The sequence below is a fragment of the Epinephelus lanceolatus genome, chromosome 3 (assembly GCF_041903045.1).
Source record: "Epinephelus lanceolatus isolate andai-2023 chromosome 3, ASM4190304v1, whole genome shotgun sequence".
NCBI classification, from domain to species: domain Eukaryota; kingdom Metazoa; phylum Chordata; class Actinopteri; order Perciformes; family Serranidae; genus Epinephelus; species Epinephelus lanceolatus.
The window spans coordinates 12394319-12410356 of NC_135736.1; the positions used below are offsets into that span (position 1 = coordinate 12394319).

A 16038-nucleotide genomic window follows, 5' to 3' on the forward strand; every position below is an offset into this window, starting at 1 on the left:
CCTTATTTGAGAAATGTGCATTTTGCTCTGACAGCAACAATATTAAAGATCCTGTATGAGACAGTCAGAGCATTAGTATAGCAGCAAACCACTATTTGCTATGTAAAGATGTAGTGGAGTAATGGCGCTTGAGCAGAGTGAAGTCACGCAACCTCTATGTGTTCTGTAATCCAAGTTTCTCTGTTGTTTGTTGTGGTGAACCAGTTTGGCCACACATGCATGTTAGTTTATGTGTGTAGCCCACTGGTTAGCTCAGGGGTAGGCAACATGCATCTGCAGGGACGTGTGCAGCTCTTCAGCCTCTCTCCACCAGCTACTTGAGGCTTCAACAAGAATATCAGTTTTTTTTTTTTTTTCATGTATCATTGTTGAAGGCCTAAAGTTATTTTTACATTCTCCAATTTTAAAAATCTGTAGACTTTAAAACAAATTTTAAAAAGTGTTTAAACATTTCTTCAACTAAATGTGTGTCATATGTCTAAGGCGTGGCACCTTTTCCTTTAGATATGGCTGAACCTCAGTAGTGGTGGTAACATTATTCTTGAGTCTCCCCTGCAGGATGTGGGATGGGGAGGGGGTTGGAGCAGTGGAAAAGCTTTTGATGGTAAAGGTTTCCGACCCCTGGATTAGGTCATCATGTCTGGATGGTGGTTACCACTGATATCGAAATGGCATCACCATGGAAGCGTAGCTCCCACCCTCCTGTTTACACCCTGAGCTCTGTCGGCACTGTTGCTGTTGTTTGGAGCTGCTAATGGAGTTAGCACCGTTAGCTGCTAGCCACTTCCATGTTGAGAACCATGTCCAGAGAACTCATATGCTCTGAATGTCTCATAGAGTCTCTTTAAATTTTCTAGCATATGGAGAATTGCTAACTGTGAAGACCAACTGAACGTGGAAAATCTCACCCCTCTTTGTGGATACGTGTCTGTGGAGGAGATTACTGTAGTTTCCAAGATGCCTTTATTGTATGTCTCTTTCCTCCAAGATCACACATACAGTCAGGTCCATAATTATTTGGACAATGATACACTTGTCATCATTTTGGCTCTGTACACCACCACAATGGGTTTTAAATGAAACAACGAATACCTGCTTAAAGTGCAGACTCTCAGCTTTCATTTAAGGCTTTTTTCAAAAATGTAGTATGAACCGTGTAGGAATGACAACCATTTCTTCACACAGTCCCCCAACTTTAAGGGCTCATAAGTATTTGGACAAACTAACATAATCATCAATTAAACAGTCAGTTTTGATACTTGGTTGCAAATCCTTTACAGTCAATGACTGCCTGAAGTGTTGGACACATAGGCATCATCAGATGCTGGGCTTCTTCCCTGGTGATGCTCTGCCAGCCCTTTACTGCAGCCGTCTGCACTTCCTGCTTGTGTTTTGGGTGTTTTGCCCTCAGTTTTGGCTTCAGCAAGAGAAACGCATGTTCAGTTGGATACAGGTCAGATGATATGACTTGGCCATTGCAGAACATTCCACTTCTTTGCCTTAAAAATGTCTTTGGTGGCTTTTGCAGTATGCTTCAGGTCATTGTCCAACTGCACTGTGAAGCATTGTCCAATGAGTTTTGAAGCATTTGGTTGAATCTGAGCAGATAATGGTGCCCCAAACACTTCAGCTTTCATCCTGATGCTCTTGTAAGCAGTCACATCATCAATAAATACAAGAGAACTAGTTCCACTGGCAGCCATACATGGCCATGACATAACAGTACCTCCACCATGCTTCACTGATGAGGTGGTGTGCTTTGGATCATGAGCAGTTCCTTCCCTTCTCCCTTCTCTTGTCTTCCCATCATTCTGGTAGTTGATCTTTGTTTTATCTGTCCATAGTATGCTGTTCCACAACTGTACAGGCTTTTTAGATGGTTTTTGACAAACTCTAATCTGGCCTTCCATTTTTAAGGCTAACCAATGGTTTGCATCTTGTGATAAACCCTCTGTATTTATTCTAGTGAAGTCTTGTCTTGCTTACAAGAGCAGCAGGATGAAAGCTGAAGTGTTTGGGGCACCATTATCTGCTCAGATTCAACTAAATGCTTCAAAACTCATTGGACGATGCTTCACAGTGCAGATGGACAATGACCTGAAGCATACTGCAAAAGCAACCAAAGACATTTTTAAGGCAAAGAAGTGGAATGTTCTGCAATGGCCAAGTCATATTATCTGACCTGAATCCAATTGAGCATGCGTTTCTCTTGCTGAAGCCAAAACTGAGGGCAAAACACCCAAAACACAAGCAGGAAGTGCAGACGGCTGCAGTAAAGGGCTGGCAGAGCATCACCAGGGAAGAAACCCAGCATCTGATGATGCCTATGTGTCCAACACTTCAGGCAGTCATTGACTGTAAAGGATTTGCAACCAAGTATTAAAACTGACTGTTAAATTGATGATTATGTTAATTTGTCCAAATACTTATGAGCCCTTAAAGTTGGGGGACTGTGTGAAGAAATGGTTGTAATTCCTACACGGTTCATACTACATTTTTGAAAAAAGCCTTAAATGAAAGCTGAGAGTCTGCACTTTAAGCAGGTATTCATTGTTTCATTTAAAACCCATTGTGGTGGTGTACAGAGCCAAAATGATGACAAGTGTATCATTGTCCAAATAATTATGGACCTGACTGTATAAACAAAAAAGCTGAGCTGCTTGGCACACTGCAAAGTACATTTTTGGGAAAAGTTGTGGGCTGCTTACTTACACAGTGTTTTGACAGCGAGCGAGCTACTTGCTAGCCTGTGACCTTTCGACACTCCCACAACAATGAGTGAGACCGGCCAGAAATAAATCAAATGAACTCCACAGTCTATCTGAAGTTAATGTGAGGTTTCAGCAGTTTGAGTTTACTAAGTATAGTGAGTCTCTTTCTAAGTCAGAGGCTTATTTCCCTTTCTCTGTTACTCTCCCTCAATGGGCTGGCTCACCATGGAACACTGTCTGTGAAAACACAGAGGGCCAATTCTTTTACTCCCTATCCTGTAAATTATTTGTTTAATTTTTCTGCCTCATAGAAGAGATTGTTATTTTACGTCTTGATAAGTGCACTACTTGTTAGGAACTACCTTGCTAATATTGTGTTTTCTCTCTTTCCCTCTGTCTGCTCACAGTGAGTGTAGAGTTTGGTCGGGCGGTGTGGCTGCGGTTCTATCCTCCGGCCTTTCCTCCGTGCCCCAATCCCAGCTTTGTAGCTCACCTGGGAGGAGTGGTGGTAGGCCTGACGCTTGGCGTGGTGGTCCTGCAGAACTATGAGCAGCGACTCCAGGAGCAGTCCCTGTTTTGGATCTTCTTCTGTGTCTACACCTTGTTTGTGCTCTGCGCCATCTTCTGGAACATCTTTGCCTACAGCTTGCTTGATGTGCGACTGCCCCCGCCACCTTGACTTGCTTATTAGCGGCAGACTAGACACTGTATCCCCCTTAATTCCTCTATTGGTAGATGCCTGACTGCCTGCCTGGATGAGTCACCTCAGCCCCTCATATTCTGAGCCTTGTCGTGGGGTGATCAGAGTCATTCTACATCCAGCGCTCTGATGCAGCGATGCACCGGACATGCAGCAGGCCTTGCTGCCGGTCTCGTCATACCTTTTTCAGCCCACCTGCTCCCTTTGTGGGTTAAGCCTTGCCATCATTTCCGCTTACCATTACAAGCTAACCTCCATCTGCTCTTTGTCTACATCTCTGTTGGACATGTGTCTCATGAGTACCATGAGTATCAGCCAGTGGGACTTTTGTTGACAACACTGTGTTGACAAATGTGAAGCCTCGGATCTAACACAACAGGAGCTGTCCTGTCGACATGGCTTAACCTCCTCTGCCTCTTCCTCCTCAATCCAACGGTGCCTTCTCATGGAGACGTCAGCCTGGTGAAAGTATTTCTGCACAGTTGCCTCTTGTGTGGGGTGACGGCAGTGAAACCCTGCAGTATAAACTGTTTTCAGACAGAAGAGTTCCTGAAAATCCTGTAATCTGCCTGCGCCCTCATCATCAGTAAATGAAGAATAAGGTCATAGGAGAATTTAGGCTTAGTTGGTGTTTTGTCATCATTACAAGCAGCTCATAAGCATGAGAGGTTTAGATTAAACCAACAGCAAGATAGCTAAACCTCTCCACATTTGAAGGGAGCATGTGTATCGTCTATGGCAACCTTCAGAAGTTATTACCAATTTACCTTTGAAGGAAAGTGTGGGTTTCTATTCAGTGTTGCCTTCAGCATTTGGCACTTCCCCAGAGAAGGATTAATTTGTGTTCAGCACTATTCGAACCTCCAACTTGTGTCTTTTAACTTTTTTCGTGTGTGTGTGCAAGTAGTGTGACAATTGTACCATTGTGCGTACAGAAGAAGAAAGAAGCAGAAGTGCCATTCAGACTTTTAAGCTTTCAGAAATGATGCCAAAACATTGCTACGAGCACTGAAGGGGAGAGCACATCCCCTGACAAGAATTGCTTTTGTGCAAGCAAAATGAATCTAATTTTGTCTTTATGGAGTCGGTCATATGTAACAGAATATGTTCAAGATCTCTAAAGAACACTGACACCCTTGGGAGAACCCAGAAATGCAGCAAAATTGTCATTTTGTTGTCCCCTCTGGGCGTTTGCAGTGATTTTTGCAATCTGTTTAAAACTGCGAAGATGTGACAGAAGTTTATTTATTGATTTTTTTTTTTTTTTTATTGGTGGATTAAGGCAAAGTGGGATTAGACTAATGAAAACATTCACCAGTGGGGGCAGCTGGGTCATTCTGAATAAGTCTTTTTCTCATTACCAAACGTAGAAGAGCACACATGCCTGACCTCGACTACATCTGGGCTGGGGTCGTTTCATTCTCATATAAGGAGGCAGTGGAAGGAAAGAAGTAAATCAATGCTCCCTCATTAGTTCCTGTCACAATGTAAATTGTTAATTGATGTAACCGGGACAGAAAACGACCCCTGCCCCAAGCTGTAAGTCTCAAACTGTACTGTACTTTAACCTCATGTTACGCTGGTAACTGCTTCGCACAAACATTATTATAATGTAATTATATACAGATTAATATTTTAACATGCATTCGCTGTTGATTTTTTTTTTACTTGGTGATATTGGTATGTTGTGTGAATTGTTTGTTCAGTCTGCATTGTGATACCTTAGCTATATCCTGTATGTATCCTATTTAAGAATTGGTTAAAGATGGTCTGGGGTTGTATATAATAAGGGCTATGACACAAAAGTGAGTGAGGGGTAAATCGCTGATAATATTTTAACAATGTGCATATTTTGTAGATTTGATATGTACATACTGGAGTACATTAAACAGTTTTATACAGAAACAAAGTACGATTTCTTTGGATTTGCCTTCATTTACATCAGTGTTAACACACATGCTCACACTCGCATATAGCCTTTTTATTCAATATACTTGGGACAGGAATTACCTCCCCATTGTGCAAAGAACAGGGCTCAAACCAAGCAGGTCTGCAGCCTTGAAACCAGATTAGCTTTCCAATCCCAGTGTTTAGAGAGAGCTCAGGGCCCCGGAGTGAAGAGCCGGGCTAAGAGCCTTTGGGGGGGAAAAAAAGCAGACGTCAAAGTGATCAATGAAATGCGCGAGCATACAAGAATCAGCCATAATTCATTCAGAGAAGGGACTCCTTAAGCTGTCACTGAACGTCTTCTCTGTCTAGCCAGTACAAACATATGGAGAGTAGCAGTTTTGAAGGCGTACAATGAAAAATTCATTAGGCGGCCAAGGAAAGCCGCCTCAGTTGTGTTTCCCCTTCATAAATCTTCAATTTCAGAGGTAATCATTCACCTTGGTGAGAAAGAGAAGACAAGTGAAGCTGCAGGGAAGGGAAACGTGAATGTGTGAATGCATTTGCAGTGTCTTTGCATTTATGCTGCCTGCTGAAAGCTGCTCTTGTTACAATTTGGCCACATTTTATTTGCATTTTACATCTTTTCAGGAGTTACTGTCATTGCTAGAAGCGGGCATTTAGGTTGACAGTTTAGGCAAACATTACCAATGTTTCTAATGAGATGATGGTGATAATGGTGTGACTGTGGCATTGTTGGTGCAGTACACTGATACGTTCTGTCAGCATGTGTGGGTAATGCTTTGTATTGCATGTGTGTCTGTGTGCACATGTGTGCGACTTTGTACTCCGTAAGAGTACAATTCTTTCTGCTTACTATTTTTGACATGAAGAGGATATTGGTCAGTGGACATCAGACGGTGCCTAAACAACACAGGCAATTATGACACTGGAAAATCAAGCAAAGTATGCAGACACACATTACACCCGTGAATATTTCATTCTTCATCTTAAATATTCAGAGCATTAGTGAGGTCAGTGTCACAATTTATCCCAAAGGTGTTAGATGAGGTTGAGGTCATAGATCTGTGTCTTCCACATGCACACAGGAGACCATTTCTTTATTGACCCCAGTTTGTGCATGAGGTCACTGGAAAGTTAAAAGAGGTGAGGTCCTTCCCATACTTGTTAACACAAAGCTGGAACTAGCGATTGTTAAACGTCCCTTGACTCCCTATTGTCCCTTAATTGGAATGGAGGGAACTATGAAAAACAGCCCATAACCAGGAGTATAGAAGAGATTGCAAACACGGGTATCTATGTCCTTATTCCCATGGGTAGTCTATTTTTTTACAAAATACACAGCCTTTCAAATATCATAAATTGCATGCCAAACATGTAGCCATGATGCCAAGGCAGAGGACCCAGTTTCTATTTCTGCAACGCCGTCTCCATCAAGTGGACACTGATGATACAACAAGTTGCAATCGTATGCATGTGATAAGAGGTTGCTATCATTCTCTTCTCTCTGTATGGACCACAATATTCAGTATCCAGGGGAACCAAATTGCACGTCTTCGGTTTACGTAAACAAGAACATAAAATGTTACAATAAAGGAAAAACATAAAACAAGTGCAAAGACAGTAAAATGCAAGTAGGGGAGATTGGGGTTGGTTTGCTACAGATATTTTCTTGTTCTTTGAGGGTGACAGAACCAAAATGGTATCATAGAAATGTTTGCTTTTTTCACTTGCACTCATCTACAAACTTTTTTTGGTGAGGGTAACATTTCAGTTTGATAGTATCTGGTCTGTGGATTAAATGTATTTTAAAACTGTGTGAGATAGAGATATTGGTAATTACTTCTAGTTAATAGACAAAGGAATCAGCTACATTTTGATATTAGATTTGAAAGTCTGTGATGAGTTGTCGTAGCTGGCAACAGAATTTTATCACAAAGTTGGGTCAAATGTAAGCAGCGTTGGTTGACACACTGATTTGGGAGTTTTATAATTAACAGTTGTATCTGTAACGGTATTTAAAGAGGTCAAAACCATTTTTGAAAGATTAAAAACAATTTTTATATTATTATCTTTTCAATATTAATCTGAATGGTCAATGGCAAAAATAATTAGACATTCCTACTGATAAATTGCTGAGAGGTGTTTTTTGCTTTTTGAAATGGGTAGATATTCAATTAAATGTTCATGTTTTCTGGTTCTCATTTGAAGTGAAGGCTCAGATTGTTTACACTGGTTGCTTCATTTTTTGTTACTGTGGCATTTTTAAAATGTGCCAACCAACGCCATAAAGTGTGCCAACCGACCTCGTGATGGGGCTGATTAGCATAGATGCAAACATGAATTTAATCAGAAATCACTTAATTTTACAAAACATTTGTGCACATTAAAATATATGTATTTATAATTGACACCTTAACCTTTCATGTGTGCCAGAAAAATATGTGCCAACCAACCCCAGTCACTCCTAGTACTCAGCTGAGTCAAGTCATAGCCTGTAAATATATAACCTGCTTATGTTTATTTTTCAGGTTTTGTTGCACCCATAAACTCACTGTAAAAGTCGTAAGTAATTTGTTATGAAGTGTTTGAGACATTTGGACCTGTGCTGAAGCGGGTCTTACATAATAATACAGCCTAAAGACTGTAAGAAAACCCTTTAAATCAAATTAACATTATAGAAAATCACTGAAAAGATCTAGTCGGGCTGATTGTAGACCATATATTGTGATAATAATATAATAATATTATTGATATGCTATTACCTGTCTCTAAAACTAGGGGCGTGTCCATGCCATGACGTCTGTTTTCTGTGCTCGCGAGGCTGCTGTCTCCTCTACAACTTCCTCCAGCTAAGCGCCATTTTCGGCGTTGTTACGGGACTACAGCATGCTGTTGTCAAACAGATAATAAGACTAGTATTTAACGTTGTAAGACTTTTTTTCAGTATTCATTAAAAATGGGACGGAAAAAGAAGAAGCAGATGAAGCCATGGTGCTGGTATCCTTTTAACCGGTCGACGCAATACCAACTCAGAAATGTCAGATGCTAAGCGTTAGCTTGACAAAAGGAAGGCCTAAGCTAACCGTTAAGAGGGTTTATCGGCTTGCGAGCTAGCGTTAGCTTAATTATTTGGTCATTGGACGCTAGAAAAGCGTTTCGGGGATTGTTTTTACTCAGTCTACATCTGTAAAGTATTTGGCGTCGAGTGCATTTACACAGTAGTAATGGTAGATTCCGATGAGTTCTTGGTATTGCTAAAAGGGAAGTAGTGCTAGCTATCTCCGCTGCGATGTTGGCGAGCTCACCTGTTAGTTATGCACTGATGATTCAGGGTTAGCTAACGCTTTCATTCACGCCTCAAAGGTGGTAAGTCTAAAGACCTTATATTTGAGTTTATTTTGAAACCCTACAACTTTCACTGCCCGGTCGTTGCTCATAAATGGGGATGAAGATTACACCCCAGAGCATGGAATTTTATTTTAGGTAACATTTGCATGTATTTGCATGATGTGTTTTTGACGTTATGCTTCGACATAATCCTTAACTCCACACCCAAGGTACTGTAATCGAGACTTTGATGATGAGAAGATCCTCATTCAGCATCAGAAGGCAAAACATTTTAAATGTCACATATGCCACAAGAAGTTGTACACAGGTCCAGGCTTGGCTATCCATTGCATGCAGGTGGGTGCTTTTTTGGCTGTTATTTATCCTAGTTTAGTTTAACTTAGTTTGGTGTATTCTCTCATAAAGTGGATAACAGATTAACTTTGTTTATTATGACAGCACACACTGATTCATTTTGCATGCGTTTCAGGTACATAAAGAGACAATTGACAGTGTACCAAATGCAATTCCCGGAAGAACAGACATTGAGCTGGAGATCTATGGTATGGAGGGGATTCCAGAGAAAGACATGCAGGAAAGAAGACGAACGTTAGAACAGAAATCACAAGGTTTGTACATCTTAATGTACTTTTCTTTCCAAATTGATTAGAAGCCTAGATGTCTCTGCTACACGTTACCTTAGCGTTCACAACGGTCTTGTGTATTTGGAATGATTTAAAGCTAAGGGAGATTCTTGGTAATGTGTAGCATTATCAGAGCCATGAGAGTTAGGGGAGCATAAATCCAGGGGTATCCCATCTTGGTTAATTTTATGTTCTGTCTCTACTTTGTTTCTTAATGCGGTGTGCTTACATTAAAATCAAAGTTTTTCTTGCAGAAGCTTGGGTTGATTTATGTTGTATTATGTGTAAGCCTCACATTACCTGATGTATGCATTACCTCTCTGTTTTCAGAGAGTCAAAAAAAGAAGTCAAATCAGGACGACTCTGATGAAGATGATGACGATGATGATGAAGCCGGACCATCAGCTCAGCAGGTTCCTGCTGTCCAGCCCCAGGCAGGCTACGCTGCCCCAATGGCACAGCTTGGGATGCCTCCTGTGGCTGGGACACCTGGGATGCATCCTGGAGGTTATCAAGGCAAGGACCTCTTAGTAAAAAGCGGAAGTTGGACATTAGCACTGACTCATCTTGATAAAATAGAATTTAAACAAACACTCATAAGTTAATTCTGAGTTAGACTCCAGTGACTTATGACTTCACACAGACCGTGTCACTTTAAAGAGTAGATACTCCTTCTAAGCTCAAAGCTGATGAATGTTAGCGGCCTCTACCAGGCACTACCAGAGAGCTTTCATGTAAACCTGTAGAACAGGACTATGGGCCACAGATGAATGAGTTACTTTAGGTTGAATTGCATTCATAACCTTTTACAAATGTAATTGTGGGAAATGGATCTCTGACAAGGCTGTTAATGTATCAAAGGATATGTTGATGAAAAGCACCGAACACAAGAATTCTTCATTTGTGGTGCCTCGATTTAAAGGTGACTTAGGTGATCAAGTTGATCGACACATGTTGTCAGTTTGTCCTTTTTCATTTTGAGCATGAATATATATGTATTGCACAGTGTCAAGTGTAAGCCTCTCCCACCAACACCCTACATGACTTGTGTTGTCTTCTCCGCATTTAATAATTGTTAAGCATTCAGAGTGCTACAGGCTTGCAACATGCAAAATGTAGCAAAACCGAGTTCAAGAAACTGTACAGATAGAGCAGGGAAATGTTGGCATGGTTGTGGGATTACTGATAGCACAATATGTTTTTTGTTGTTGTGTGTCCAGTTACCTTGACATGCTACTGCTTGTTTGGAGTGATGTAATGTTGAGTTATTGGTAAACAGAACATTTCCTCTTGCTCATTGTTACAGGACTGCCTCCCATGATGCCAGGCGTTCCTCCCATGATGCATGGTATGCCCCCTGCCATGCATGGAATGCCACCAGGGTAAGAGATCTCTTAATGGCATGTGTTCACTATTTTAGGTTTGAAGCTTTTTTTTCCTTTTGATTTTTCTTAACAACTTATTTGTTGTGGGGTAGAATTATTTCTGATTTTACTGCAGTGAACGCAACATCATGTATCATTGTCTTACTGGTCTTATTGCTTTTTGCAGCATGATGCCAATGGGTGGAATGATGCCTCCCATGATGCCTGGGATGCCCGGTATACCCCACGGTGAGTGTTGGTTGTATTTTCGTTTAGAGTAACAAGAAACATTTAAAGTCAGTTCTAGCTCCATCTGAACAATTTTGCTCCTTTTATGTTGTCAGTGTAATAGTGCAAGAAGGGTTAATTGACTGTGTTTGGGTGATTGTTTAGGAATGCCACCTCACATGGCCCCACGGCCAGGGATGCCCCATATGGCCCCAGCCCCCGCGGCAGGAGCGATACCCAGTCGACCGGCAGTACCAGTGGCTCAGCCTGCCGTCACCAAACCTCTTTTCCCCAGTGCAGCACAGGTGGGCCCTATGCAATCGCCCAAACAGCACACACTTGCATAGGCTTTTCAGAGCGTTTAGAGGTTTATGTAAGCCTGTCATTCAAAGTAGATAGTTGTTGACGTGTTATGATATTAAACCTCCTATATGGTTTCTTATGAACACAGTACTCAGGGATGTTTTTGACCTACTTCTCAATACTTCTTATTTTCTCATGTCCTTATTCCTCATTTTCTGTGGTCAGCTGTTCCTCCTTTTGTCTTCCTCACCACCATTACTTTAAAAAAAAAAAAAAAAAAAAAAAATCAGTGTCACTGTTGTATAGCATACTTTGTTCTCATTATTGAATTTGGATAGATTATGTGGACATGTTACCTGCCAATACTGTGATCTCCTTTCCACCATGCTGCAGATGGGCGCTGGTGTTCACAGCAGCACAGCAGCCGTTTCCTCTCCATCCGCAGACCTTCAGTCTGCCTCCTCCCAGCCTCCCTTTCCTAACACGCCACAAGTAGGCTCACAGACAGGACTTTGACTTGGGCTGTGGCAGCTGCATGTTGCTTATCTATTAACTCCGCCTGTAAATTCTCAAGTTGTAAACAAGGCTGATTACTAACAGTATTTGCCTTGTGCATCAAACTGAGCACGTCAGCTATAATGTTGGTGTCGGAGGATGATTATCCCTGACAACAACTGACATACTGTTTGTCTGTGAGCTTTATTACTGTGCATGTGCTTTGATTAATGCAGAATGAGGTGTAGCAATGGATTTACATGGATCTTACTTTGCATTATTCACCCCTCCTAACCACTGGAGCATGAATTCTGCAATAACTCATAATTCTCTTACGCTGCAGTAGTGCATAACACACTATCTGAATTCTAAATGTCCGTTGGCTGGTTATTCCTTTATTACAGGAGTTGTCTTTCATCTGATGATTTATTGACTTTTGTGGATACGAAGGGTTTGACTCATTTCATGGAAAATCTGCACTCCAGTTGAAAGTAAATGGTGTACATGTAAAGGACAATTGTCTTGTTCCTCAAATCAAAAAGACTTAACTGATTTTTTGGGGAATTCACAAGTCATGATGATAATAATTTACATATCTCAAGTGGAATCCAAATACTAAACAAAAATCAGAAGGACCAAATCAGAGATGAAAACATGATTTTGAGTGTATGAAAAAACAAACTCTAAATGGAATGTTTGGGGTTTCTCAAATACCTAAAATATTTTGTTACATAATGATTGTCGCAATGAAGAATTCACTGAGGACTTTTGTGACTTTAAAGTTTTTTTCTGTCTCTCTTGCTCTTTGAAAAATAAGAAAGCAGCAGTTTGGACTACCAGTCAGTTACCTGTGTTGTGTCTTTGTACAGGCCCAGCAGAGCACCTCAGGAGCTGCAGCCTCAAACTCCCACAGCACAGCCGCCTCCTCCGACCCTCCCAAAGCAACATTCCCTGCCTACACCCAGCCCTCTGTCTCCTCTTCCTCTTCCACTTCCTCTTCTTCTTCTAACCCCTCTAGCAGCACTGTGGCCAAACCCCCGGCCACAGTGGCCACCAAGCCTGCTATCCTCACCACCACGAGTGCAACTAGTAAGTTGATCCATCCTGATGAGGATATCTCACTGGTAAGTTGCTTGAGCTTTCTATTTTGCCCTTTTCACAGTAAGTAATGACTGATACATATAATAGTACATTTATTAAAGAATGGGTCAGTGCCATATTTGACCATCAGTCTGGTCCTGAATATATTAGTATCACAATTAAAAAGTTTGGTACGAAGTTAGATATTTCTGGGACATCCGCCAAGCATTTAGATTGTTTATCTTTACTTAGTAGTTTCTCTTTTGTGGTTATGTTGAAGGATGATTCTGAACTTGAGTATCCTCAGTGTGAAATCAGGGCACGCCTACATAGGTACCCAATCCCCCGTCATTTTTGTGAGTGTTTATCTTTGTGTACTGTAAGGGGCATAACAGAGTTTCTTTAGTCTGAATATTTGCTTTGTGTGTTGTCCCTGCTAACAGGAAGAGATGAAGGCTCAGTTGCCTCGTTACCAGCGTCTTACACCCAGGCCGGGTCAGGCCCATGCGGCTGCTCCCCCAGTGGCAGCTGTAGGCAGCATAATGCCCCCACAGCAAGGCATGCCACCACAGCAGCCTGGCATGAGGCATCCCATGCATGGTAAGAAAATGCTTGTTCAGAAATCAGTCGGTGTAAAATACCCATCAGATTTGTTTACATTTCAAACTTTATCACTACAGCACTTTCTCAGTTTGTCAATTATGTTTAGTCACTTTATTATCACTGTCTGTGTTAGTTTGCAGTTATTACTGCACTGAACATTCACCATTTTTACAGTAATTTTTCCTCTAGATCATTGGTTCCCAGACATTTTTAAACATTTGCACTCCTCCATATATGTTTTTTATGGCACATTAGGTGAAGTAGCTTGTAGTATACATTTGAATGCATTCTATGGATATGTGAAGATGCCATGGTCAAGCTAAAGCTGGGTTTTAAGTTACTTGATTAATGAATTATCGTTGCATGATCGTTATCCGGGCCTATCAAGGCATTTTTTTAATGATCGGGATCGCTAATCTAGAGCCTGATCTGATCGAGCAAAGCTGCACTAAAGCAACAAACAGTGGAGGATGTTCTTAAAGGGACAGAAATTCCCTCGAGGCAGCTACAAGGACAAAGAGATTAAAGAGGCCTTGCTATATTATACATGAAACAGAAAAATACATTTAAAAAATATTAAGAAACAGCTTGGGTGCAGGGACTTTTTTCCTTAATGCATTGCAGCGCTATTTATTTGTCAAACATATACATTGGGTTGATTTCAATAACTTTTAAGTACTTCAAGTGTGCACTGTGCAGCTGTATTATTAAGGAAAATACAAGTATCTGAACTGGACTTGGAATCAGCAGATATTCTATTAAATCCCTGGGATATGGATTGAGGGCAAAAAAAAAAAAACTTGATCGGGACATCCCAACTTGATCTGAATACAGAAGTGCTCAATTAATTTATATAAGCTGCAACTTAATTGGCAGCTGTTGAATCTGTAAGAATTCCAGCATGACCATATTCTGCTCTCCCTGTGTTCTCTCTGTAGGTCAGTATGGTGCTCCTCCTCAGGGCATGCCAAGCTACATGCCTGGAGGGATGCCTCCATATGGGCAGGGTCCTCCTATGGTGCCCCCTTACCAAGGAGGCCCTCCCATGGGCATGAGGCCACCCGTCATGTCCCCGGCTGGACGCTACTGAAGCAGCAAAGCAGCCACCACATTAGGTTTGAGGTTAACACCTTTCTCTCATCCTTGTGCTTTTTCAAACCTAGCTGCAAGCAAAGAGCAGTTAAGACCAGTGGTGGTGAAGACAAACATTATTTGTTAGGACACATGGACATTAAATGTAACATCTTTATTGGAAAACAGCCAAACACCACACAAGTTCCTGAATGCTATTTTGTTGTCATGATTACATGTGAGGATATATTTTTCCCCCCCATAGGTTTCACTCAGGTTTATAGAAGTGACATGTGTTTAAATGATTCATATTTCTTTTGAAGCTGCTGGAGTTACATGAACGTACCAACCCCTTACAAAGGCAAGTTTCTCTTGTAAACATTTGATTATTTTTATTTTGTTTATTCTTTTTCTTTGGTATATATTGATTGAGGCCCTCACAGCACGTTTAGGTGCTGTTGGACTTGCGTCCCCAACTTTGGTTGGTGAGGGTCTCAGTGATGATGATGATTCCAGCTAAGTAGTGTTACACATTCACAACACATCAGTCTCTAGCTTTATCCTTATTTCAGGTTTGTTTTTAATCTTTCCTGGTCAAGAGGGTACCTGTATGCATTCTTTGTAATGTTTTATGAATCTGTTGTAATAAAATTCATCTTGAAATCCAATGCTGGTTTTTCCTGACACGCGTGGAGGTGAGTGATGAAGGTTTGTACTGACATTTTACAGCTGTTTAACGACAGGATCTCATCAGGTATTTAAAAACCAAGTTTGCCATCATCTAATTTTTGCGGACTCCACCTTATGTTGTCCGATAAAAGACGGGATATTGAAGTACAGAAGAAAATGCATTTCCATTAGTTCAGAAACAATAAAAAAAATGAATGTGCTGAAATCTGGTGGACCACCACCCCCAAACTAAGATGTTGGCCAACTTGTGGTTCCAAATACTGCATGTTAACGTCATGATAATGATGGAAATAACTGCAGATTATATAATGACACTTGAAGATGGAGTGCACTGACACAGTGAGAGAGAAACTTTTTCGGAATCATTAACCTTTCTGTCTGTACATACATACCAGTACTCAAACATGCATGGATGCTATAATGTTAGTGTTTGTCACATCTCACAGTCATGTCCCCATAATGCACCACAGGGGGCAAGCAAAACAACAAACCCAGCAATACTGTAGCTCTGTGTTAAATTCCAATTTTGCGAAGCTCAGTTCTCTTTTTTTTTTTATAAACTAAAAAGCTGATCAATGCTTTAATACTTTGGTAACCTTTTTTTCATAGTGATTGTAACTGATCAGCAATTCAGTGGTTATGTTAATTGGTTTGCCCTTGTTTAAATTGCACATGGGAGAAGTTTTCCTTCTTGGCTTTCTCAGAGAGCCCCTTCTGATAGACATCTATTCATTTTAACCCAAACCATGACCTTGTTTCTAATCTTAACCTAGAATTCCCTTTTCTCCCAACTACATTCATTTCCTTATGCTTGAAGATCTCAGATGGTGGCACAAACTGCTTAATGGAAACTTAGTTTGCATCTGTAGTTGTGATTTACAGCAGCAAGTCCTGAATTGTTGGTGCATTCC

General features: G+C 41.0%; 2 protein-coding genes across 8 annotated transcripts in view; both read left to right on the plus strand.

Annotated features, from left to right (window-relative positions):
- rhbdl3 (rhomboid, veinlet-like 3 (Drosophila)) overlaps positions 1 to 5307 on the plus strand; it is an 88216-nt gene extending 82909 nt beyond the window's left edge. For all 6 annotated transcript variants that reach the window (XM_033625134.2, XM_033625133.2, XM_033625136.2 and 3 more), the window contains one exon: positions 3119 to 5307. In XM_033625134.2, the coding sequence (XP_033481025.1) occupies positions 3119 to 3390 (272 nt within the window). In that variant the 3' untranslated portion in view covers positions 3391 to 5307. The remainder of the gene's footprint in view (positions 1 to 3118) is intronic.
- Positions 5308 to 8154: 2847 nt separating this feature from the next.
- On the plus strand, positions 8155 to 15105 carry znf207b (zinc finger protein 207, b). 2 transcript variants are annotated; one of them, XM_033623723.2, is made up of 11 exons: positions 8155 to 8319; positions 8880 to 9006; positions 9140 to 9278; positions 9624 to 9809; positions 10600 to 10675; positions 10845 to 10906; positions 11051 to 11190; positions 11582 to 11680; positions 12553 to 12807; positions 13207 to 13363; positions 14305 to 15105. In XM_033623723.2, exons 1-11 carry the CDS (start codon positions 8279 to 8281, stop codon positions 14454 to 14456), a joined length of 1434 nt encoding a protein of 477 aa, XP_033479614.1. In that variant the 5' UTR covers positions 8155 to 8278; the 3' UTR covers positions 14457 to 15105. The 2 variants fall into 2 exon arrangements, with proteins under 2 accessions (XP_033479614.1, XP_033479615.1); XM_033623724.2 differs by lacking the exon at positions 11582 to 11680 and having other exon boundaries at positions 8156 to 8319.
- The last annotated feature ends 933 nt before the right edge of the window (positions 15106 to 16038 follow it).